The sequence below is a fragment of the Podarcis vaucheri genome (genome assembly GCF_965113315.1).
Source record: "Podarcis vaucheri genome assembly, chromosome: 3".
NCBI lineage: Eukaryota > Metazoa > Chordata > Lepidosauria > Squamata > Lacertidae > Podarcis > Podarcis vaucheri.
Window position 1 is genome coordinate 77,677,368 of NC_138761.1, and position 25,491 is coordinate 77,702,858.

The window sequence follows — 25,491 nt, forward strand, 5'->3', positions numbered from 1 at the left end:
CTAAGAGTATTATTGTGGCACTTTAAAGTCTAACAAATGTATTATAACTTAAACTGAAACAGACAAACATGGCTTCACTTCTGGAAATACAATAATTGTGATTATAATAATTTTATTATTTATTTTACTTTTAGTTATTAAGCATGTGTGACAAAATCTCTGTATTTTCAGTCAGTATAGTCTCCATTTGGAATTGCTAATTACTCAGGTTGTTGGTTGCCCAGCTGCTGTTCTGCTCACTCTGACATTCCTTCTCCTGATGACTGCTGCTTCACTTGCAATTTTTAAAGGGCCATTGGTTCCTAAATGCTACACGAGATGGAGCCAGATATGTGTATCCTCCCATGGCTCACCTCTGTCTTTAATTCATACTCTGTGATTCCTCACCGCTTTTCTACCTACCACCTGGCAGTAATTTTTTTTAAAAAAAAAAAACTGTTTTTTTTAATGGCGGAATGAAAGAGAGAAACCCAGTACCACTGATGTGCAGCCTTCATAACTGGGTGATAGGCCGAACAGACACTTTGTGGAGTCTATGGGTATCCTTTTCTAGTATTAAAGGTCTGTTTTAATTAAAATACTATAGACATATATCACACATATTCACACACACACAAACACACATACCAAAAAACCATTCCACACATCAGCATCACAATTCTGCTCTGTCATAGTGAGGACAGTACAACTGGGGTGGCCTGGTTTCTTAATGTTTGCTGTTTTTAGGACCAGCTTATATTTTTTTTTACATGTGAGACCTTTTGGAATAATGGCTTTTGAACACAAATAGGAGCAGCTGGAATCACAGGAGGTCCTCTGAAGACCCCGACATTACCAAGAAAAGTTCCCCATTAAAAATGTTACATCTGAAAAGAAAAAGCAGTTGTTATAATACTTGTATTTTCTTCCATCATAACTAGATGGAGAAAAAACCCAATGCTGAGCGTTTTTCACACCCACAGAGCTTCGGGATCAGAATATTTGCCTTTGATCGACATTTGGGCAGGGACCTGTAGCAATACCAGAATACATCAAGAAGCTATTGCTAATAAAGAGGAAGCCTTGTTCCTTTGCTGATAAATCTCTTGCAGCATTTCTCAGTGGCACAGCTATGCTGAAAGTAATTTCTTTTATTCACAAGGTAGAAAGGCATGCCCTATTTAAAATTAGATTCTTGTCCCCCCTTAAACGAACTACAAATGGAAATATAAAAATGTCTGTGTCTTTTTTCAAATGTAGCACAATGTACCCAAAGGTTGGTAGTGGTGTTCGAGGCTGAAGATACTTAGGAAAAATGTCTAGCTCTCCATAGGGAGCTGAACATCCTTTTCATATGCAATCATTTTTATAATCTGAAGTCTTCCTTATTTCACACTGTGTTCTCCCTTTACGGATTCATCTTTATAGTAGAGTGGTTTATGTGCCCCAGAATAAAGTGTTACATCCCACTTGATTGTATATTTTGGGAGGAATTCAGCAGTGCTCTTATGAACCTTCCATCTGTCCAAGCATTGCAGCTTGCCAGATAGAATGATCCTCTCTCTCCCCCCCCTGCATGCTGTTCTGGAGGTTCTTCTGGGCTCCCTATTGGCTATTTCAGGGGGTGAGGGGGAGGACGGCATTAAAGGCCCATTGTGCAAGCAGACCCAGCATGCCTCATGCTCATGGAACAGATAAGGGGAATCCTGCCCCCAGTCTTTAGGGCAGAACTCCAACACTATCTACTCCCTTGCCCATCCCATCTTTTCACAAAGCTTCTGCCAGATGTCATTCAGACCAGACCACAACATCTAAACATTTTTATGCTTGATTCATTGCACAAAGAGCTCGAGGCAGGATTCAACTAGTTGTTCCATGCACAAAATGAGGTCTGCTTGCACAACCTAACTTTCTCCCTCTCTCCCCCCCCGTCTCCTCCCCCCAAAAAATGTTCTGGGGGTTTGAAGGGAAACCCAGAACAGTTTTAAGGTGGTGTGAGGGGCAAGAGAAGGAGGAAGTCATATTGTGTGACTGGACCTCATTCCCCACACTCATGCCCCACTTAGCACTGTGCTGAGTTCTATCCTCTGCATGCACTCTTTGTGGGTTTTCTGTATCACTTTGTCATATGGAATACAATTATACCTGGGCAGCTAAGTGGTAGAGCTCATGCATTCCGTTGCAGCTGGTCCCAGATACAGTCCATGGTTTCTCAAGGCAAAAGGATTGACTAGAACTTGGAGAACCACTGACAGTCCTAACAGGCAATACAGTGGTACCTCAGGTTACAGACGCTTCAGGTTACAGACTCCACTAACCCAGAAATAGTACCTCGGGTTAAGAACTTTGCTTCAGGATGAGAACAGAAATTGCGTGGCAGCGGGAGGCCCCATTAGCTAAAGTGGTACCTCAGGTTAAGAACAGTTTCAGTTTAAGAACAGACCTCCAGAACGAATTAAGTTCTTAACCCGAGGTACCACTGTACTGGTTCCAATGGACAGGTAGACAAGCCTAATATAAGGCAACTTTCAAGGTTCCTGCTTGTGACACACTAACAGGTGATGATGGCAGATTACTAGTTACCAACGTATTCAAGTAAGCACTTCGCAAAACAGTCATCTGTACCATTCTGCAAGCATGCTCGTTCTCCTGATTAGCCCTTTGTAACATGCAACTACTTTCTAATGCTGCTCAAACCCCAGCTAGACGGTGTGTTAGATTTGTGGCCACAACTGCATTCCTCCTCCTTTTAAATGGCAGCCAAGGGGTCCTAATTTCGGCTGGGACAATAGAGGGGAGGGAGGTGATTTGTACAAAGAAATGTGAACGTTCAGTAAGTGCTAAATAAGAGCAGAGTACGGCGCCTTGAATTTTGGGAAAGGTAGTACAGTATTTTTTGCTCTATAAGACTCACTTTTTTCCTCCTAAAAAGTAAGGGGAAATGTGTGTGCGTCTTATGGAGCGAATGCAGGCTGTGCAGCTATCCCAGAAGCCAGAACAGCGAAAGGGATTGCTGCCTTTGCTGCACAGCGATCCCTCTTGCTGTTCTGGCTTCTGGGACTCAGAATTTTTTTTTCTTGTTTTCCTTCTTCAAAAACTAGGTGCGTTTTATGGTCTGGTGTGTCTTATAGAGTAAAATATGGTATATATTTTATTATTTTTAAATTACTAATGGTAATTTAAATCTAATATTGCAAAAAAATGACTTTCCTTTTTTAAAGTATGTTGATTTCATTCTGCCTCCTTTCCTTGTGAACCCTCTCCTACTTTTTAAATGACAAAATTGTTTAATCCCCTTTTAGAATAAAGGCTTTTTTATTTCAAAACTATATATGTTCTGGTTGATTGAAGGAGGCTTTTTGCTTAGAAGATTTAGTTTCAAGTATGCACACTCTTCCATTTATTTTACTCACTGTCTGGAAAAAAAATCAGTGTTAGTAAGCCTAAAAATGAAATAGTTAAATTAATACCTATGCTGAGGTTTATTGTTGTACAACTTTAAAGGGTTAACATAAAAAGAAGAAATAATGTTTTTCTTTGGATCCCTCATCAATCCAAAACAGTTGAGCACGCTGAAGAGGTTATTTACTGCTTGTTGCTTATGTGTTTTCATGGACTGGTCCAACAGTGTCACCTGCAGGTGAACAAAATGTGTTTCTTAATTCTTATAGTTGTTAATCCAATATATGATGCTGTAGAAGAGCTAATGTTTTGTAAAATAAAAAAGGTGAAATGTTTTACTTTTCAGTTCAGTATAGCCCAAGCTAGCAATGTTTTTGTCTACAAACCTTTCATCCACCTTTTCTTCATCTCCACGTTGGTTAAAAGAATGTTTATAGTGAATTCAGGGTGAATTTCAAATAAAGCACACAGTACATTAGATTAAGTTAGTGACACTTCCCCGAAATCAGGAATGAGGAATGTGTGGTCTTCTGAATATTTCTGTACTACGTCTGTCACCCTCATTACTGGCCATGCTGACTGCAGCTGATGATTGCTGGAAGTCCAACATCATCTGAATAGCTCCCCATCCCTGCTCTGAAAGTTTACCTAGTCAGTTTTAGATGTGATTTAATATTTGTAAAACGTGATGATAACACACTAATAGTCTTGTATTAATTCATGCAAGCAAACATTTTGTAGTGACATTTCATCATCCGATAAGTATTTTTTATTTTTAAAATCTTATTAAATGTTTATATTAATGCAAAATCAAAATCTGTTAAGGTTATTTTTTTCAGAGTCAGGCTTCATAAATGGAAAGAGAACCTTTAGGAAGATGCTGGGAAAACCTTTTGCTTCAAAATTCACGATTCTATTATCTCTGGCTTACAAATGGTCCTTGTCATGCTTTTTGCATGGTGCTGCTGTAGGATTGCTGCAGGATTTGGGAAATCAGAGCGGTGATTTCCTATTGCCCTCCACAACACAGCATTGAGACTGCAGATGTCAACCACTGGCAATGCTTTGAATAAGCTATTTAGCAAGTGCACCTGCCTCACAAAGTTTTAAAATGTTTTTCACTTTGAAGCCTTTTCTCTTGTAACTGCTATCTCAAACTTCAATTTGAATTTCTAAAACCTGTTCTGCTTTCCACATAAAAAAGAGAGAGACCTTGCCCCAAGAGGGCACGTCATCTGGTGGGAAATGAAGCAGAAGAGCAAGATGAGAAGAGGCATAGCAGACCACCTGTCCTGTGGACTAAAAGATGCTCATTCTGGCGATCATTTGCAGAGTGGCACCAGTTCAGTGCTCTGGGTGCTAGTGGAAAGCATTTAAAGGCAGAATTCCTTTTTCCCCCTTGAAAAGTAGCAATAACAAGAATAACTAGCTGCCCTCCTTGCAATGTTTTGCCAGATATGATTGCAATTAGTGCTTGTTTAATAAATGGCCAACTTGTTACTACTAGACTTATTAATAATATTTTTACAGAGACAGATGTGGAATACCTAACAGTACAGCTGCAGGGCTTTCTATGCTCATGTGTTAACTGCTTAGGATATGGTATACTGACTGCTGTGGCAAAGTGGTGATAGTGTATGCAACTTCATGCCAGAATTACAACATTGCATTATTTGTTTTTTAAGGCAAACACTGGGCATAATGATCTGTATCATTTTAAACTGCTATAACAATAAAGCTTTACTAATTTCCCTTTATATAATTGCTTTGTGAATCTGTTAATGCTTGATTGCATTAGGGTTTTTTAAAAATCTCACCAAATGATGACCCTTTTTACTGTGCGTTGAGTGCAAATATGATTTTTACAACATACTGTTCATAAAACAAATAGGACCCACTTATGAGAAATATTTCATTACTTGTATTAATAACTTTAAACATTGTAGAATTCCCAGAGTTGGTTATTGATTTTTTTTACTTTTGCAAGATTTAATAGCTTCTCATAAAACCCTTTTGTGCAAAGAAATCCACATATCTGTAAAACTACTGTATAACTCTTTTGTGCTCCCCCCCATACAAAAAGCACTATAAATTTAAAAGGATAGAAAAGCAGTCTTTATAGGTAATGCAAATGATGCATTAAGCTAGATTCTTTTCCTAGGCTACAATTTAAAAGTACTCTGAAGTCCAATTATCTTTGATTTAGCTGTAAAGATTTCAGAATAACAGCTGTGCTTGTTGAGTGAATATTCTTGAGCAGAGAAATGGATTTGAATGGTGAGAAATGTGGAGAGTAGGGGAGGGATGGCAAAATGGAAGTGGAGGAACACAGTAATGCTTGCTTTCTTTTTGTTCTTTTTCTAAAAAACAAAAACATTCTGTCTTTTAGTGTGATGATTATATAGAATAAGAAACAACACCGAGGAATCCAATAGTACTTAACATTTAATCTAAAAGCAGAAATGAAGAACAAATTGGGTATTATATATATAACCATAGTATCAGTGCATGCAAAATGACTTTATAACAGTTTAGTGTACTGGGCTATCTTTTGAAATTCATGCAGAATAATTTTGTTTGCCAACTCAGTAGCCATCAGATTGAATTTACTTCAGCTGCTTAATTGAAACGCATAAATTAATCTTTACCTCTCAGATGCTAAAAGCCTTAAAAGTAAAACGTTGTTGTTCCCAGCGTGATTTTAGTCCCTGTTTGACCAACTTGCAGGTAGGGAAATCAGCAATCTTTTAATTTTGATTTCTGCTTTTAAGTTAGAAATGTGTGCAATCTGTACGTGATGGAAGTTTAAATGGGAAACTAAAGCCTCTATAAAGCTAAGTAGTCTAAACACTGTTTCTGCAGATTGCATCCTCCCGCCATTTCTTTGCTTTCAGAAGGTCTTGGTGGGAAGACTCTGCTGAATCAAAGCAGCAGCAGCAGCAGCAGCAAGGATGAAGGTGATCTTCTGCATCATCTCCCTGCTGTTCTGAAGTCTCCCCAAGCTATTGAGAGCAGAGGTTTTTTGTCGGGAAAGCACCAATGATCACCTTGATGCCTGTTCTTCTGACCCAAGCCTGAATCAAATATGCTGAATCAAATAACATTCTGTCAGCTAACCGATACCAACTGAATATAACCCTGAGGCACTTGTTTTGCTTGCACAATTTTTTCCTTTGTTTAGGTATTTTGATTTTGTTTTGAGTGTATCTGCTGAATTGTTGTTGGGTTTTTTAGAAAAACCAACAACAACACCAGTTTGATTTTCCAAGGCTTTGAGGTCTTAGTGTTTTGGGAATGGTGTAATTTTGCAGGAATGAAACCCCTTCACTGATTTGTCTCTGATGAAGAATGATTAGGTCATATTCGAGAATGAAAGAGCTAATTCATATGTTACATTATGGAGAAGATGGGGGAAAGCAGAGGGACTGTTTTCCCTGCATATGTTGCAGCATGCAAAGGAAGAGACCCTTAGTTCACATTTGCTGAAGTGATAAAATTCGCAGGCAGGATGGAGGCAGGGTTTTTAGGGGCAGATCAGGAAAAGGTAGTGCTTAATCCCTCCTACACTTGCCAAGTCTCCTCTGAAATTAGCTCTCAGAGGCTCATCCTCCAGCTGGGCTTAATTTGCATTTCTGAACTCAGTTGGCACAAACAAACAAAACTGACTAAAAACAGTTAAGCATTTTACATATCTGCCAATCCTTTATTGCAGATATCTCCCCATCCCCAACACACTCCCAGCCCATTACAAACAGGGGGGTTGGATCGCTATGATTGTCTTGCAACATGTAGTTTGACTCTGTGTACTAGAACTTAGGTCTGAAATAAAGCAGTGGGTCGGGACTGCAGCTTAGTAGCAGAGCATGTGCTGTTGATGCAGAATATTTTTAAGTTCAACCCTGTTATCCTGGTTGAAAGAGTAAGTTAGCAGGCAATGGAGAAGCACTCTGCCTGAGCGAGACAAATAGTCTATCATAGTCATAGAACAAACATTCTCGTCCTCCCTAGGGAATGAAGGAAGAGTATGTGATGGAGACTTAATTGCACTATGTAGCTGCCAATAAGCTACCATGCTGGAAAGCCAAAATGCATTTCCTAGATGTAAGGAATCCCCTCTGTGAAGGCAGGATAATAGGATGGTCGGATTTCTTAGCTGTGCGTGTGTTCCATCACAATCAGTCAGGTCCCTGTGATGTACAGGAAAAGGAAAACACTTGGTTTTTGTTTCATTTTGCTTTATATCACTTTTTTTTCATATTTCAGAATTGAATATTTTCTTAACAAATTGTCAATCAGCTTTCACTACACAGGGGTAGGGAATTTGATCTAGCCAGAGGGACAGCTACTCACCTCCCCTAACTCCCATGGGCCATTTTGGTAGGTGAACATTGTCACATGGTTTGAAATAAAGCTGTGCAGGCAAAGCACAAGGGTTTTGTAATAATTTTATAATGTGGCTATTATTGGGGAAATATTGGAAAACTTATAAAAATTATTCCTGCCCCCCCCACCCGAAAGACACAAGGGTTTTGAAGATGCTACTGATTGGTGGTACCTGCATACCTCACTTTCAGCAGGGGGTCATGCTTGTGCCATACCTGAAACTCTGTATGACATCAGGTGTGTGTGGTTTATGGCCCTAATCTGGCCTGCAGCCTGGATGTTCCCCATGCCTGATTTATACCTCACACTTTGACAGAATCTCCTGTTAAAATGGGCAATGAAATGTGGGGGGAAAGAGAAAATTATGAACAGGATTGCTGTGTGCTAATGAGGCACGCTAGCTGAAAGTTGTCATACCTGATTAAGGAGCTTATTGGCATCAGTCAAAGCTGACACTGGAGTATTGGAGTTGATATAACCATGATTAGTGAAATGAATTAGAGCAAAGAAAGCAGGATAATAATATGGAATTTCTCTCCTGTTTAAAACATTTAAATCATTATTTAAACTTGCAGACTGAGAAGCTAATTATGTATTTTACAATACAAGTGTTGGATTTCACAAAGCACACAAGCTGTTCCTCCTCTTTTGTTCTGGAGGCTAAAAATGTGCTTTGTGTAGACAGACGTACCCTAGAAAAATGTACTGGAATACTGTTTTGATGCTGCTTTGTATCAGTATACCATAATATGCTTTATTCTGATGACTTTCCCCCATCTTATCCTTCCTTCTTTGCACTTTCTCCTCTCTGCCCCCTTATGTCCTTTTATCTTTGGATATGTTTGCTCATTATTATACAAATATAGATACAAGCCTTAATCAGTTTAATTGGTTGGTAAACTATTAAAGCTTATACCCAGTTAAATAACTATGCATCTTCAGCAGAGTCACATTTTGTTACCATCTTTACTATTCTAGTTCTACATCCACCACAGTTTCTGGTCTCACCCACTTCTGGCATGCAATAGTTGAGATGTCACAAGAAAACTCTGCTATCCTCCGTTATCTTGACATGGTTTTTTCTGTACTGATGGGTTTAAATTGAGGGTGAGCATCTTCCCTGACTTTTATGTGGTTTTATGTGGATATCTGGATGAAGAGAGCTTCAACATCTTTTTTGTTTTTGTTTTAAAAAATATTTCTGTCGTAATGTTACTGTGAGCATGTTACATGTTCAGTGACATGGAACAACTTTTTCCAGCTCGAACAGAGATAGTTGGTCTCAGTGATCCATTCAGAATACAGCTGTTAGATTAACCGGGAGAGAGCCATTATGAGCACATTGTACTTCACAAGGTATTCTTTTGTGGGCTCCCTCTCTATCTGAAATGTGGCAGGTGGCTACCTGGGGGAAGGCCTTTTCTGTGCTGATGCCCAGTTCTAAAATTTCTCTCCCCAGAGAATGCTAGCCTGGCAATCTGGTGCCTTTCTACCATGAGGTGAATGCATTTTTTATTTCACTGGGGTTTTAACTTTTTAACTCCAGTTGATCTGTATGTGGATGCTGCTTTTATAAGGGTGCTGTTTTTCACTTAATTTAATGCATTAGTAACTTTATGATTTTAACACTTTAATGTAAGTTGTCCAGATAGTGTATTTCAAAGATGGGATATAGGAATTTTGTAGTTGAAATTTTAGGACTCCTGCAAAGACAGCTTCAGTGTGCTATCAGGCTTATTTTTGCTCTTGAATATACTGGGATGGTCATGTGCGCTCCTGCAGTCCAGTTGATTTGCACCCTCAGACTGTCTAGATGGTCATGTCGAATCTGTAGCAATGATCCATAGCTTTTTACAGAAAGACTGTCACTTTTCATGCCAAAAAAAGTTCCCATTTTGGGGAATGGGTATTGGTCATTCTTCCGTTGCACTATAGCACTAGGTTGTCCTGGCAGTGTGCCAAATTAGGTTTGCTTTTTTGTGAAATGCTTCCCGTTAATGCATTCTTGGGGGCAGGGGAGCGGGTGGAAATGGGCAAAGGTTTAGCATAGCAGTAGCAGCCTTTACAATACTTTTTCCTTGCATTGCAATCCAGGGTATACTGAGAAGTAAGTCCCACCTCATTCAATGGGACTCAGTCCCAGGTAACACGACATAGGATTGGAACCTAAATATCTGTATCCAAAGTCTTAAATGTTGCACTTTTGTTAGCTGATATTAATTTTTTAATTGACCAGCGGTTTTGGACTTCTGCACGCATTTATTCTGTGCTTACCCAGTGATGGAACTAGTTCTGGAGTAGTTCCTAATACTAATCTGGGCACCACTGAAGAAGGTGTGGGAAGAAATTACATGGACAGAGAGAAATGTAAGTTGACAGTCAAAATATTGACAGTTAGCCCATTTCTATTTGGCCATGCCCTAATACGAAAACCAGATTGAAATGTCTTGCATGAGTTTCAATTCATTAACCAAATGTGACACTTTATTTCCTGGCTGTTTCTGTGCTGAGAGAACTGAAGTGGTGTAATAGTGATATAAATGAAAACTCTTTGCAGTGCTGCTTATTGAGAATAGAAACCATGGCTGTAGAAAGGTATTCTAAAACTCCTTTAAAAATGAAATGGTTTTCCAGTTTCATGAAATGAATATGCTATGACTATCTGTGAAGCTTGCCATGGTCACTGTAAGAAAGAAGAGATGACAAAAATAATTATGATTATCCCAACCCAGCTTGGGCTAGTGGCATAGAAATGTGCACTTCCCATGGGCAACCTATATACCCAGCTTCACTGTACTGCTCATTTTGCCCCCATTGTATTTCCTAGATCAGGGATGTCCAACATGTTTATCGCGATATGGCTCTACCTCCCCCTAAAAAAGCTCAACAACTTTGGCTTTTCCTCCTCCTAAAGAGCTCATCAACTTTGGCTCATCCTTCCCCAAAAAAAGCTCAACATCTCTGGTCAATCCAATGGGTAGATTACTGCCAGTTTTTTTATAGTGGGAGAAGATCACAGTCTCTTGGGAGTTGGACATGCCTGTCCTAGATGATTGTATTGATGTGAGCAGAGATTTGCATTTCTAGGCAAGCTCCTTGTTGTTATACAGGCATCTGCCTATTGACGTGGGTGGTTACATTCCAAGGCACCGCTCGCGTCAACAGAACGTGTGTAAGCCTATTGTGCCCCTGCCCCATTGCGGTGCCAAAAACTGTGTGCTCATCAGCGGTTGTGGTGCCAAAAACTGTGTGCTCATCAGCAGTTGTATGCATGCTGGCTGCACAAAAATAGGGAGTTGCTTCCACAGTGGTACCTCATGTTACGCACCGCCCCCCATACGAATGCTGTGGGTTACGAGCTCTACTAACCCAGAAGTAGATGCCCCTTGTTGCGACTTTTGCCCCAGGATACGAGTGGAAGTTGTGCTCCAGCGGTGTGGCAGCATGTTACGAGTGGTTTCTGTGAATGTTTTTGTTTACCGTGACCGGCTAATGGGTTTACGACCCAACTTAGCTTTTAACAACAGCCCGGCACGCTTCCTTCAGCTGCGCGTTCTTGCTTCCTCTGGTCACGGCTAGCAGAGTGAACACAGCGGTCAAAGCTGTCACGTTGCTTCCCACAGACACACAGAGCCTTCTTTGTGTCTATTTACAGTTGTTTATTGCGACATTTCTCAAAACTCTCCAGGACTCCTTGCAGACATGGCAAAACGCGTCCTTTCCTCTCAGCAACCAAGAGAGAACAGAAAACTCCTCCCAGCTTCTAAAGTTGACGTCAGAATGTTGAGGCATCATGGGACAAACTTAACCTGTTAAGTTCTGACTCCAACACCCCCTCTTGCGTCAAATTCTGACAAAACATGTGGATTTACCACATAACTCTCAGGTTCACACTGTGCGAAACTAACCCACGCACCAGTGGCCTGATATCTTTCAGGTGGAATACCCTTCGTTGTGCGACTTGACCGTCTGGGCACAAACTCAGATGTTTCCCTTGACACAACATCACCAGCAGGTGTGTCCTCAGCATCCCAGGATTCCCCCTCTGACTTATAACGACTTCGAATCTTCTCCCTTACACTTACCGGAGAACTAGGCTCACTCTTGACCTCCCTTTTAACAACTTGTGGAGATGCCCCACCCTGCTCCAGACCTTGGTCTGTGACCTGGTCGTCATCAGCAGACTCAGCCTCTTCTTCCTCCTCAGAATCTGAAAGACATTCTGAGAGAACATCACGCCCAACAGGAGTCTTTGACCTTACATCCTGTTCATAGAACTCAGCGTGTTTGCTGATCAGCAACTTACTCTGATCACCTGAAGGGAAAGCAAACCTCCATGCACGTGCTGCTGGCTCATACCCACAGAAGATCATTTTCCGGAACTTGGATCCATCTGGCCCTTGCAAAACCTCAGGCACTGGCACAGACGCGTGCGAACCAAACTTGCGCAAAAAATGAATCTGGGGTTTCCTGCCATGCAACAAACCAAATGGTGTGTCACCTACCATTGAATTGTAGGTACGATTCCAGGTGAAGCTTACATACCTGATTGCCTCCAGCCAAAACTTTGGTGGCAACCCAGAATCTGTCAGCAACACCTTTGCAGTCTTAACCAGAGCTTCACATCTTAGCTCAGCCCACCCCCTCTGATTGGGTGAAGTCACTGTGTGACGTATCCCTTTCTTGTGAAAGAACCTCTGCAAAGCAGATCCTGTAAACTCAGCTCCTCTGTCACTTGTGACAGCTTGCACTTTGGTGGAAAACCTTAGTTCCACTTCCTCTACCCAACTTTTGATCAGTTGTGCTGCCTCTTCTCTGGATTTAAGACCGTGAGTCCAGGTGTTCTGCGTAAAGCTATCCTGCATTGTCAGCAGAAACCTTGACCCTCCCAGACTTGGTTCCTTTACAGGACCCAACAAATCTATGTGAACCATTTCAAAGGATTTGGTGTGTACCCTCTCAGTGTGTACTGGGTAACTGCACCCTTTCACCTTTGCCTGTCTGCATGCTTCACAATCTATGACACATCCACATTCGACAATGTGACAACCGTTAGCGACCTCGGGTAGAACCTGTAGTTCTTCTACAGAACCATGAGCTGTTCTAGCATGCCAGAGATGGGCACATTGCTCATGAGCGGGAATTTTAGCACACAGGGCTTGTGCTTTCTCAACCTTCCCCTCACCCTCCAGAGACGTTTTAAGAATGAAAAGATCATTCTGCCCCTTTTTAACCTTGGCAAGCATCCTCCCTCCTTTGGAGATTTTGCAGGTTTCACCCTGAAAACAAACCGTAAATCCCTTTTTCAGTAAATAAGGCACAGATAAAAGACAGCGTTGCATCCCAGGAACAGTACAACACTCCAACGTTTCCTGTAAAACACAAAAATGCAAATTTACAGCATTAGTCACATTATTTCTCTGTTCATTTGCAAACAGTACAGTTCTCCCGGCAGGAATTGCCGTGCAGTTCCACTTCTTGACAGCAGGTGTCTCTGGAATCAAATTATGATTCGCTGCAGAGTCTATAACAAAACAAAACTCAGAGCTTTTTTCACAGCTGTTCTCAAACAATGCCATACTAGCAGTTATTTGATAAATCTTCCCCTGGTCTCCGTCACGTCCACCAGACTCAGTTGCTCGCCTGGCTCCTTTCCCAGACTGGTTTCCATGGTAACCCGACTGATTCCCATGTGAGTTGGCCTTGACAACATCCTGCCTTGCCTCCTTGCTCCGGTGGGGGCAATTTCTTCGCAGATGTTCTGGAGAATTACACACGTAGCAACGACGAGTGGAAAAACACTGGGGTGAGCTCTCAGCTGGCAAAGCTTCCGGGACATCAGCTCCGCCCCTCCTGGAAAAGCACTGCCCCTCGGCATTCACAGTGGAAACTTTTCCAAACTTGCTTTTGGGCTTCTCTGCCCCCCCAACACTTCCAACAGCACTCCGTGAGGCTGTAGATTCAGGGCTTCTGGCTGAGCCCTCGGCACCCTCCTGCTTCTGGCCTCCTGCTGAGCTTTGACACAAACCCCTCAGCACATTCCAGGCTTCACAGGCCGACTCAATGCCTTCTAAATACGGTAACAGCTTAGCGTGTACGCTCGCTTTCATCATGCAGATCTCAGCTCTCTCAGCTTCCTCTCTCTGCATTTTCTCCTCCAGAGAAGCAGACTGCAGCTTTCCTGCATCTCTGTCCACCAGCCCCACATTTTCAGCAGCAGCCGGTTTGCCTTGGGACGGTTCCTTCTTTGACACCTCCCACAGGCCAGTTGCCCAAAACCAGGCCCTCACCCTTCTGACCCAGATTTCCCACGACTGGGTGGTGAGCTCTTCCAGCCTCTCAAACGGAGCTTCAAGCACCTCTTGGCCTTCTGCCATCTTCCCCCGGGGCCCAGCGTACTCACGTAAACAAACAGCCGCTCTCCAGCTCCCGGTCTAGCAGGTTAGCTCCCAGCTGAGATCGTCTGCCTCACCACTTCAGGCAGGACTCAAAGCTGTCTCAGGCATCGGCATCAGCTTGCCTTCAAACGCTAGGCACAGCTCTCAGCTCTAAGCAGCCTTTTTCCAACAGGCTTTCTGTCCATAGAGAAACGATTCCTGGCAACACAGCATCCAGCAACAGCGTCTTTCAGCTTGCTTGCTTGCTTCAGACACAGGCCCCGCTTCCGTCAGCGCCACTGCCTCCGAACGCAGAACTTCAAAGCATTCCAGCAGCCCCAGCGACAGCTTTACAAGCGGTGATTTATGGCTTCCATAACCTGTGAATGTTTTTGTTTACCGTGACCGGCTAATGGGTTTACGACCCAACTTAGCTTTTAACAACAGCCCGGCACGCTTCCTTCAGCTGCGCGTTCTTGCTTCCTCTGGTCACGGCTAGCAGAGTGAACACAGCGGTCAAAGCTGTCACGTTGCTTCCCACAGACACACAGAGCCTTCTTTGTGTCTATTTACAGTTGTTTATTGCGACATTTCTCAAAACTCTCCAGGACTCCTTGCAGACATGGCAAAACGCGTCCTTTCCTCTCAGCAACCAAGAGAGAACAGAAAACTCCTCCCAGCTTCTAAAGTTGACGTCAGAATGTTGAGGCATCATGGGACAAACTTAACCTGTTAAGTTCTGACTCCAACAGTTTCCTGTTACAAATGGACCTCCGGAACGGATTAAGTACGTAACACAAGGTGCCACTGTACTTGAATATTTTCTTGCAAACACAGTTGAATTGGGGTTGTTGATTCCCCTCACCACATATAAATATTTTATAAAACCCTTTATTCCAGTAGCTAATTTTAGTAGTGGTCTTGTGCCTACCAGAAAGACAGTTGAATTGGAAAGAGAATGTGGAGATTTCCGAATACTTTGAGGACTTGCCCAAGTACGTAGAAACGTATTTACTCAGTCAAGAACTGAGCATTTCTCTAGGTGCCATGTTGAATATGTCAAAAGGAAATAATAAACTGGAGTAGGGTGGTAGACATGGGTGTGCTTAAGACCTAACAGTTTGTCACAGGGATGGGAAACATGTGGCCCTCCAGATGTTGAACTCACAGCTCCCATTATCTCTAGGCAGCATTTCCAGAGCTTAGGAATGGTGCAAGTTGTAGTCTAACAACTGGAGGGCCATAAATTCCCTATCCCTGGTTTACCATATCCTGAGGGTGGGTTGGGGAAGGTAACCTGAAAAGTGTATCTTACAACCATAATCAATATCCCACTTTTGGAAGCTCAATGTTTTAAATCTAATTCTAAACTGTTTGAAGCTTAAAAGGCCCTTCTTCAGACATTATATATTTTTCCTTCTCCTCGGCACGCCTCCCATTATCCCTGACTATATTGGCCATACTTGCTGGGACTGATAAGCATTGGATTCAAACAGCATCTGGATGGCTGCATGTTAGCCACACCTGCTCTTGCCCAAATCTCCTTTCCAACTATCCTATGCAGCAAATGGAGGGGAGGAAGAAACAGCCCCTCATTCATCCACCCCATGCCTTGGCACTTAGTGCTACAAGGCAATTGGGTTACAGTGTTAGAATTCTAGGCAAGATGAGCAGTAAACTACTCATCTTGCCTCAGAGATGAAACAACTCACACAACTGCACTTAGAGGAGGAAATCTTCGGACTGTTTGTTCTCCTTTCCTCACAGGAGCCTAAATTCTCAGTCATAAATCTGAAAACAAACAGCATTGTCTAGCAAGACATGCACTGTTCTTCTAACTTTGGGTCCAGTCCATCAGACACTGGCACTGTTTTTCTCCCTCAGTTTGTTTAAATGGTGTTTGTGTCAGAGTCCTATTGAAATTCAATGCTGGAGACTGCTCAGCAGCTGTGCTCAATGTGTTCACACTGTCTTCAGAATAACAATATACAGAACTCCGCATTTAATTCACGTCGTTATTTAGAGTGCCATCAGCAACTTTTAATTACAACATGCAGCCGTAAAAGAGCTTTACGCTTAGCGCCGAATGTGTCTAAATACTTTAAAACTGAAGAAGAAGAAAATATGCATCTGTTTTATTTTAAATTGTGACAGCAGGGCTGTCGTACAAGAAAGTGTGTGATCGCAGCAGTACCAGTTTAGCTTTGGCAAATTAGCTAAGTAGCTTGCGTTTGTAGCATTTCACACCTTTAAATTCTTAATATGCCTTGCTAAATATATTTCATCACAGTTTGCTAATTAATGTTCTATGAAAATTACAGCTGCTAATTTTCGTGGTTGACATGGCTCATTTCAAAGTGGTAATAAGTTACATCTGTAGTGGTATGATGGCATTTTATAAATGCTGGTTGTACACTCACTATTTGGAGTTAGAGTGGGTTCATTAAAGGCCGCCATCATTACATACAAAGACTTAGAAGCCAGTATCTTCCCTGTACACAGTGTATTGTTGCGATTCTCTGAGTCTAATGTGACTAACATGTCCATCTTTTTCCACATCAGGCAACCAGATGCTGGTGACGGGGGATGATTCCCTTTCCCTTGCTTGGGAGAGATGCAGGGACAATTGACTAGCTATGACTGCTGGCCTGTAGCTTTCGGCTTTTGATTTGTTCTTTTGTCACTAGCTATTCTCATTTTCTCAGGCGAGTCAGTCTAAAAGTTAACATAATTGGAAACCACATTTTCTACTGCATTAAACTTCCGCATTTAATAGGGAAGGGTCAAAGTTTGGTGATGGAGCACATGCTCCTCATTCCAGTCTCTGCAGGTAGGACTAGGAAAAGTGCTTTGAAATCTGTATGAGCTGCTGCTAATCAGTTAAACAAAACTCAGCTAAATTGACCGGTGTTCTGACTCTGACTTTGAAGTCCCTTCAAACCATCCCTGGAATCCAACCATAGCCAAAGCGCCAATGCAGAATAGCTCTAAGAATCTTATGCCTCTTGGAAGTTGTTAGCTATCTTAGCAAGATTGTTAGCTATTGTTAGGGTAGATTGTTAGCTGGCGTGGCTATAAGGGCAGTGACAGTACTTTCAGTAAGGTTTGTTTGGATAAAGAGGGATTTGCCTGACAAGTGGACAAAAACAGAAGATTTCTGCCTCTATTTCCACATAGAGTGTTGCAGCATCTATAAATGTTTTATTAGGTTACATAGCATAGGCATAGAGATTTATTAGCTGTCTTCTATTTTTGAAACACACACACACACACGCTGGTTCTGTTTTGTATAGATTCATTTAGATCAGCCTACACATTTAAAAAAGAACGTAGGGCAACTCCAACTGGTTTCCTTAGATTTATTTGTTTCCTAATTTAAATTTATATTTATTTTTTTCATTAAATGTCTATACCACCCTTTTATCCAAGGATCACAAGGCAGGTTGCAATATAAAAACAAAAAAATGCATAACACTGTAACAAACAAAACAATAACCACTACCACCTTTAGCAGTATAAAGGTAAAAGTAGTATAGGTATAGTATAGCATTTAGTAGTATATATGACTGTGTACTTGCATATGCTTGTGTGTGGAGAAAGATACACATCACATTTTACAGGATCCTGGATGAAAAATTAACACACGTTACACCTTTCAAACAACATTTAGACTTAGCTGATTGAACTAAAGCTTGTTTTAAAATTTGACCATGTTTAAATAACCCCCCAGTTGTATCAGTAAATACATTAGATGCTTAGGTTTCAGTAGAGTGATAATGTGAAAGATTTGTATAATTGTGTGTGTGCCTGTGTGCAAGCATACACACACCAACTTCATTAGAAGTTGAACTTTCAGGACATCCATTCACATTGGTTGGCAGAAGGCAACAACAGAAACAAAAAAGTAGTACCAACTTGCATAGTCTTCTACCACAAAATACGTGATGGAAAATTTTTCTTTAAAAGTTAGCCAGTTACATAAGGGAAGCTATCAATGACTATTAACAATAAGTAGTGAATAATAGTGTCCATGTTCCGTTTCAGTATGCTGACTAGCAAAACAGTTATTTCAGGCCCTTCCTCCCAAAGGAGCCCAGGGCAGCAAACAACAATTAATAAAACAATAAAAACACCTCACCATTGGCAACTCTGGAAGTTGTACTCCAAAGCATGTGAAGAGCACCAGGTTGGGGAAGTTATTGCTATTATAAAGGCCACATTGAATAAATTATTTAACCAGTAGGCACCATTTTCAAGTGTAGCAAGAAAAATTCAGTCCTAAATTAGCTAATAAACAAAAGCTCATTATATTTCCCCCCTTTAAGTTACATGAGAATTTGCCTCCTTTTTTTAACATCTAAAGCTGTACCTTCTGTATAGTAGCTGAAGCCTGATTAGAATTGTTCCCATTTATAAGGTAGTTCTTGAATTTGAAGTTATATAGGAAGTCCTGCTTTAATGGGTATCAGTTGGCTTTTCTAGTTACAGAACGAGGAAGGTAATGTTTTTTGCATGTCCTTGAAACCTCAGATTTATTATTTCCAGTCTGGTGATTTATCACTTCTACTACAGGGATGCGAATATACAACAGATAACTTCTCTCAAATCTCAGCAATAAGTGCCAGGCAGTGAACATCTAGGAAGTTACTCTGAATTTCTGGTGGACATGATTAATCCTGCAGTGTTAATGCAAGAAATGGTGGCATATTTAAAAAAGTTTATGGATACAATCATCCTTTTAACTACACACACTGCCCAGTAAGCGTTATTCAAATGTAGTCCTTGCAGGGCAAAATATATCGGATGGTAGGAGGAAATTTCCTGATTAAGTGATGAAGTTTTGTTGGCCTTAATGTCCTCTGGGGACTTGCCAGTCTACCAGCCACAGGCTTGACTGCTAGATTTCCTACCGAAAGGTACAGAGCAGGTCAGTGCATGATGCATCAGTGAGAGAAGTTCCAGGTGCACAGCTTTCTCAGGGATTAGTGCTGCTGTTCTTTTTAGCTAAGAAATAAGACTGAGAGATCTCGGCTGTTTTTAAGTTAGTTGGGGCTGTGGTCTTTTAGATCTGCATTGTTTGAGAGGGGATGTTTAATCCGATTAAAATCTACTTCCCTTCCAAACCTACCAAGAAGCTGGCCTCAGAATGATAGTGTTGCCACACTTTGCTTTGGATGTCTGCCTCTTACACATCTGCAAAGTTCTTTTTATTTGTGAAGGAAGCTCTTTTGAACAGTGTTCGAAACTCCCGTTGTTCTAGGTGCATTTTGTGGCAGTGACTTTCATTAGGACAAGCAGTTTCTAAGCTGTGGATGCAGTACTGCGCCTAAGATTTCACATTAAAACTGCAAAATGGAAGTAAAGGAGGACCTTTTTCTGCCTCCCCACTTCCAGCTACTTTCTGAAGACTGGAGAAGAGACCCTCTTAAGAATATTAGGGGGGGTGAGCAGGGTTAGGACTAGACCATGTGAAAAATTAACAGATATTTTAGATGCAGTTCATTTATTTTCATCTTATAAAAAGTGCGCCTAGACATTCCGTTGTAGCCCCCATAATCTAGATTTAAGGTGCCATTTGCTCCTAGCCTTCATATCTCAGTTTCTAACACTGCTTTTGAATAATTCAGATGTTTTAGCTGAAATGTTTTGCTAAGGCAACATGGGAAACTTAAAGTGTGGAGTCTGAATTCTGCCCTCTAGGCCTCTCCCCAGGCCATACCTCTTACTGACCCTGCTCCACGCCTGGCTAGAATGTGTCCTTGGGTTGTGTTGATACTTCTTATGTGCTTGAATGGAGGTAGGTAGGGTGTATTGTATGCATGGCCTGAATATAGCCTACTGTAGAAAGGTAAGGGCCACATTGGATAGCTCAGAATGAGATCAGAGGAAAGTGTTTTGAGTCCAAGGTGCTTTGTAACACAAAATGACAGTGGAATTCTGCGCTGGCAAGAATAAGCTTGTCTTAATTGGTTTACAAACTTGTTATTAGCCATTTCTTTTTGTTTTTTTAATTTTGTGGTTTTTTTTAAAAAAAAACCAGTAAAAAATAAATAAAAATGTGTCTGCTCCTTTTGTCTTTGTCAGATGCTTGTGACCACTCCAGAGAAATGGGATGTTGTGACAAGGAAGAGTGTTGGAGATGTAGCCCTCTCCCAACTTGTGAAGCTCCTTATTCTTGATGAAGTGCACCTTCTACATGAAGATAGAGGACCTGTGCTGGAAAGTTTAGTGGCACGCACCTTACGTCAGGTATGCGCAAAACCCTTTTTGGAGCTGCCAGATTAAACATTAGAATGCACATGCAGAAGTCAAATAATTCTAGTTGGTTCCTTCATTGTGCCTAAGCTGCCTCCAGATCATGTAGCTGTCAATTAAGGCTGCTGTGAAAGACAACGGAGAGAGGGAGGATGAAAATGTGTAAATCTGGAAACTTTCTGTTTTGGTAACATGAATAAAATAAGGAATAATTCAAAATCTATCACATAATTCCTAAAATAAGACACTCATAAGTGTTTTTTATTGAATTGTTATACAAATACAAATGAAACAAAGTATAAAAACATTTCAATTAAATACAAAAAAGAAGAATAAAGAAAGGGGGCAAGACAAAAAGAAACAGAAGAAAAAGAAAACAGCAAAGCAGAGAAAATGCAAAAAGTAAGAACATAAGTATACATCAGGGTAACTAGAATAGACAGCCCAGAATGTCCTTTCTCTACCGAGATGCTGACCCTTCTGGGGTGGATCTCTTTTGATTATACTTTTGGTTTTTGACTTCCATCGACCTCACGGTGGTTCATTTCTTATAACTAAAGCAATTTCTCTGTATTTCAATAGATTCCTCATCTTGGTATAAGGAGACATTTTCCTACTTACAGGTTTATTCTAAACACAACCAAATCTTGGTTGTTGAATCTTGACTCAATAGGTAGATATTTAGGTATTCCCATTCCTTCTGGACTATTTTATTTGACTTATTCCTTAAGGCTTCAGTCAACTTAGCGAGTTCCAAGTACTGGAAGGGTGACCATATACCAATTAGAGAAGAATGGCTACAGAACGCACTGTAGCCATTCTTCTCTAGTTGGTATATGGTCACCCTTCCAGTACTTGGCTATTAGTACCCTAGCCGCCATCACTACATAGAAAAAATAGTTTTAATCTTTCTTTTGGGGTATTGTCAGTTAGAATCCCAAGAAGGAATGATTCCATTTTTTTGTGAAATGCGATTTTTAGTAAATTTTTCATTTCTTCGTAGATCGTAAATCCCAGAATTTTTTTTTATTTCTGGGCACGACCACTACATATGAAAGAAGGTTCCCACTTGTAGTTTACATTTCCAACATTTGTTATTATGGTTTTTGTTGATTTTGACCAATTTTGCAGGAGTTAGGTACCCTAAGTATTTTTTAACAAAAAACTATATGCCTTTTGCTAGGCTATCTGAAGCAGACAATTTATTTCTATCTTGGAGTTATAGGACCTTATTTAAAATTAAAAGTGTGATTCCTGCAGTCTAGTACAGAGGGCAGTATCCAGTTAATTTGTTCCATCAGTGCAATGATTTATGCTTGTGCAATCCAACTTTCCCCGTCTTTTTACCCCCCCCCCCTTTTTCCAATAATCTGTTCTGGGGTTAAGCACTCCTCTCTGTTGGTGGAGTTCCATTGGGCAATGGCAAATCCTTGCGCTGACAGAACAAGGTACTTAGTGCTGCTTTGGGTACAACCCAGGATACAACTCACAGTGGTGTGTACAGCATCATGGCATATAGACTTATCACATAACTTAAAAAATAAAATTTTAAACATAGTTAACGGTGCTAAAAGTAGTTGGTTTTAATATTCTAATAACAAACATTGGGAGTTCAAGGCATATAATTCTTAGCAGAAGTTACTCTGTCTAGATTATACCTTACATCAGACAACAGGGAACTTGTTGGCAATGAAATATAGTTGGACTGCTAATGCCATTGCTCCTGGCCCACGTGTCTAAGGTCCAAGGGCGATGGGAATTGTAGTTGAATATCTGGAAGTATTAATACTGTAGTTGAAATTCAGTGTTACACTGTTACAAATGTTCCATAGCAGCTTGTCAGCTGGATCCATTCCCTTACCCTGTGTACTATTCTGGGGTTTTCCTGATCCCTCTTACAAATTGGGGAGGGGGCGTTGGGGTGCTCAGGAGAAGAAGAGAGGGGATCAAGCCCCATTGTGCAGGGCTTCCACAGAATCCTGTCTGTAGTTTCAGTTCTTGACACATGGAACCCTCAGAAAGTGTTGAGTCCTCTTACAATATTTAAACATTGGTTAAGAAACATTAATGTCATTATACACTGAATATAGCACAGGTGTGAAAATGAAATCCTCTGATCGAAGATGTTAGCTAAAGTGGTGCTTAAAATTTTCAGCAATTCTTTGTTCAAATATTGGAAGAGTGGCAATACTCAAGGGTTTGGGGTTTTTTTGCATTCTACTATGAATTAGAGCAGTATATTAGATGATTGTTGGGGGTTAGAGGATAGCTGTCTTTTTGATGTGCTTTGCTAAGCTCAGATTTTGGTCCCTTCAACTCAGGGGTCAAGTTACATATCTCGCAGGGTAAAAGCTGATGTGACCTTAGCTAAAAGGGTATAAAACACGAATGCACATTATGCACTTTGTGAATTCTAAAGGTTCCTTTTACAAGATATTTAAATTGAATTGACAAAACTTTTTTTAGTGGAAAAAGGCTTTGAGCTTCGCTCATATGCTGTGGATACAACATCAAAAGACTCTTCTGAAACTAATTGTAGCTTTGATGTTTAAAATTGTGCATTCCTGAAAATAACAGGGATGTAAGATGAAAATGCTTAAATGTTTAAAATAGAAAAAAAGTTAAATAAAAAACCATGCAGTTCAGTAATATCTACTTAGCAAATTAGTGCACTTTAAATTTCTAAGTTTCTGGTCATCATTTGGCTGGTGCATTGATGACTACCTTTTCTGACTTAGACATTTTGTCTAAATTAGTGATGGTAAAAGTCTCCCACCACCCACTCCCCCCCCCTTCTTAGTTTGAAATTGGCTTCTTTTTCCTAAACTCTATTGCAGTAGTCTGGGAGAAAAACTCAGCATTTTTTGTGAGCTCTGTCCAGGTTTGCAATAAGAACAAAGGAGTTCCACATCAGCCCCCTGTACCCCACACCAATTCCCAAATCTTACCCTTGAGAAAGGGGGAAGATTTGTGGTGGTAGGGGGTTAAGCAGCAATGGTGGAAACAGAAGCCTTCCTCTTTCAGATATTTATCTCTTCCCTTCCATTGCTTCGATTTTGTTAAGGCAGCGAACGCTTCTGATTATAGAATCATAGAATTTACATCTACTTTGAAGCCCCGTAGATTCACTTTTTTGTAGGGTTTTCTATTCTCCAAATAGGCACCTGCACCATTGTCCCTTTATTACGCTGCTTCTCTTTTTGACTTCTCCTGCGTTCTCCCTCATTAGTGGCGTGTTGCTGCTGTTCATTGCATTACTCATTCAGCGATCAATTTGTCAAAGCTAGCAGGTGTCTCTGGACGTTGACCCCATAAGAAACCCAGAAGCGGTAGTGTGCTCATTGAAATAGGACATTCAATTTGTATTAATTTCAGTGCAAATGCTGCAAACCCTTGGTGTGGAATCCAGTGTAGCACTATGGCAATCATTCCATCAGTGCAAGGATTTCTGCGTCAGCAATGGAATGTTTTTAACTTCTTGTCCCCCAACCCCACCCTAAGTCTTTTCTAGGTGTTCCCTGAACTCTCTGGGGCAGGTTTGGGGAGGGCATGGGGGGGGGAGTCCTATTGAACACATGGAAATCCTTGTGCTGATGGGACATAATAGTAGAATATTTCCCATGCTCTCTATACATCCTTGGCCTTTTACTTAAACAATCTATGACCTTTTAAACTGGGGGGGGGGTATTGTTTTTGTTGTTATGGGTATGTATGTTTGTGTTTTTCTATTGTAAACTGCCCTGTGTTCTTTGGGTGAAGGGCAATATAGAAATTTATTTCGTTAAAATAAAATTAATTAATTAATTTTAAATTGCTCCATAATAAAAATGCAGAACTTTTGCTTGGTCGAATGTGTGTTGGGATTCCCTTGCATTCTATCTGGCATTTACAGGAACCTATGTTATGGTATGCACACACCACGTACAAAAGAAATTTGATTGTCCCTTTTTAACTGTCAGGTGTGAAAGCTTCATAAAATAGGTATGGATGTTTATCCATCACAGAATACTGCAGAGTTACAAGGCTTTGAGTGTTGTCTTCACTTAGTGGGTTTTCCCTCTATTGTTTGATTTAAGATTACTATTAATAGAAGCTCAGGAGGCCAGAGTACTTTAAACACCAGAATTCATTTGTTAGAATTAACCCATATATAGCATTACTCAGTTAGGTAGTTGCCTAGTGTCAGGGAACTGACCTCAGAGGGAAAGGAGGTGATAGGGCTCACAGAGACTGGGAGAGACTCAACAGCCAAAGCAGGGACCAGCAGGGGGAGCGCGGGGTCTCTGGAGGAGGATCTCAGGGATACTGAGAGAGATGCAGCAGCGCAGGCAGGAAGCAGGGGGGAGAAAGGGGTGAGAGACACGTCCAGTGAAAATAGTGGGGAGGTGTCAGAAGCAATTGCAGGGAGACCCATGCTTCGTCGGAAGCTGTCACGTCGTGAGTCCAGGAGACGTGTTTCCGTTAAGGAACTTCTTTGTTGGAGGCGTTTCCGCAAACAGCCACTGTCGGACACTAACAGTGACTAGAGCAGACATGTCTGAGGAGCTCTGTCACACACAGAGGTTTGTGGGGCCGCACAAACTCTGAAGGGGCACCATTTTAAGCACAAGCAGCTAATCATCCCCTAATAGCAGTCCGACAGTCTCTGTACGCTGCCTGTGCAGGAGAAAGCATCATGAGCGACCCAGCCGGAGCAGGGGGAGGAGCTGATCCAAGCTTGGAAGAAAGATGCCGAGCATTGGAGGTCCAACTGGCGCTGCAGACGGCGAGGCTCGAGGAGAGGAGGGCTCAAGATGCAGACAAGAAGGGGAGAACCACTCAGTTCCCCAGAAAGGTACCAGGATTGGTGCAGAAGTTTGGGGGGGACCCCAAGGATTACCATGCCTTTAGGACTGAAATGCAATATGCCCTGAATGTCCAGTTTGATGAGTTCCCTGATGAGGAATCTCGAGTTGCTTTTGTAATTGGGCATCTTGAGAAGGGCGCGCGAGACTGGGTTCGACCCCTGATGGCAACGCACAACGATATCCTAAAGGACACTATGAAATTTTTTCGTGCAATGGATATCATGTTTTCCAGCGACGTTGAGGAAGGG

General features: G+C 41.3%; 1 protein-coding gene across 1 annotated transcript in view; it reads left to right on the forward strand.

Moving 5' to 3' along the window:
• Positions 1-25,491, forward strand: part of ASCC3 (activating signal cointegrator 1 complex subunit 3) — a 216,758-nt gene that overhangs the window by 48,890 nt on the left and 142,377 nt on the right. The window contains exon 11 of the mRNA XM_082216596.1: positions 20,226-20,390. Within this exon, the coding sequence (XP_082072722.1) occupies positions 20,226-20,390 (165 nt within the window). The remainder of the gene's footprint in view (positions 1-20,225; positions 20,391-25,491) is intronic.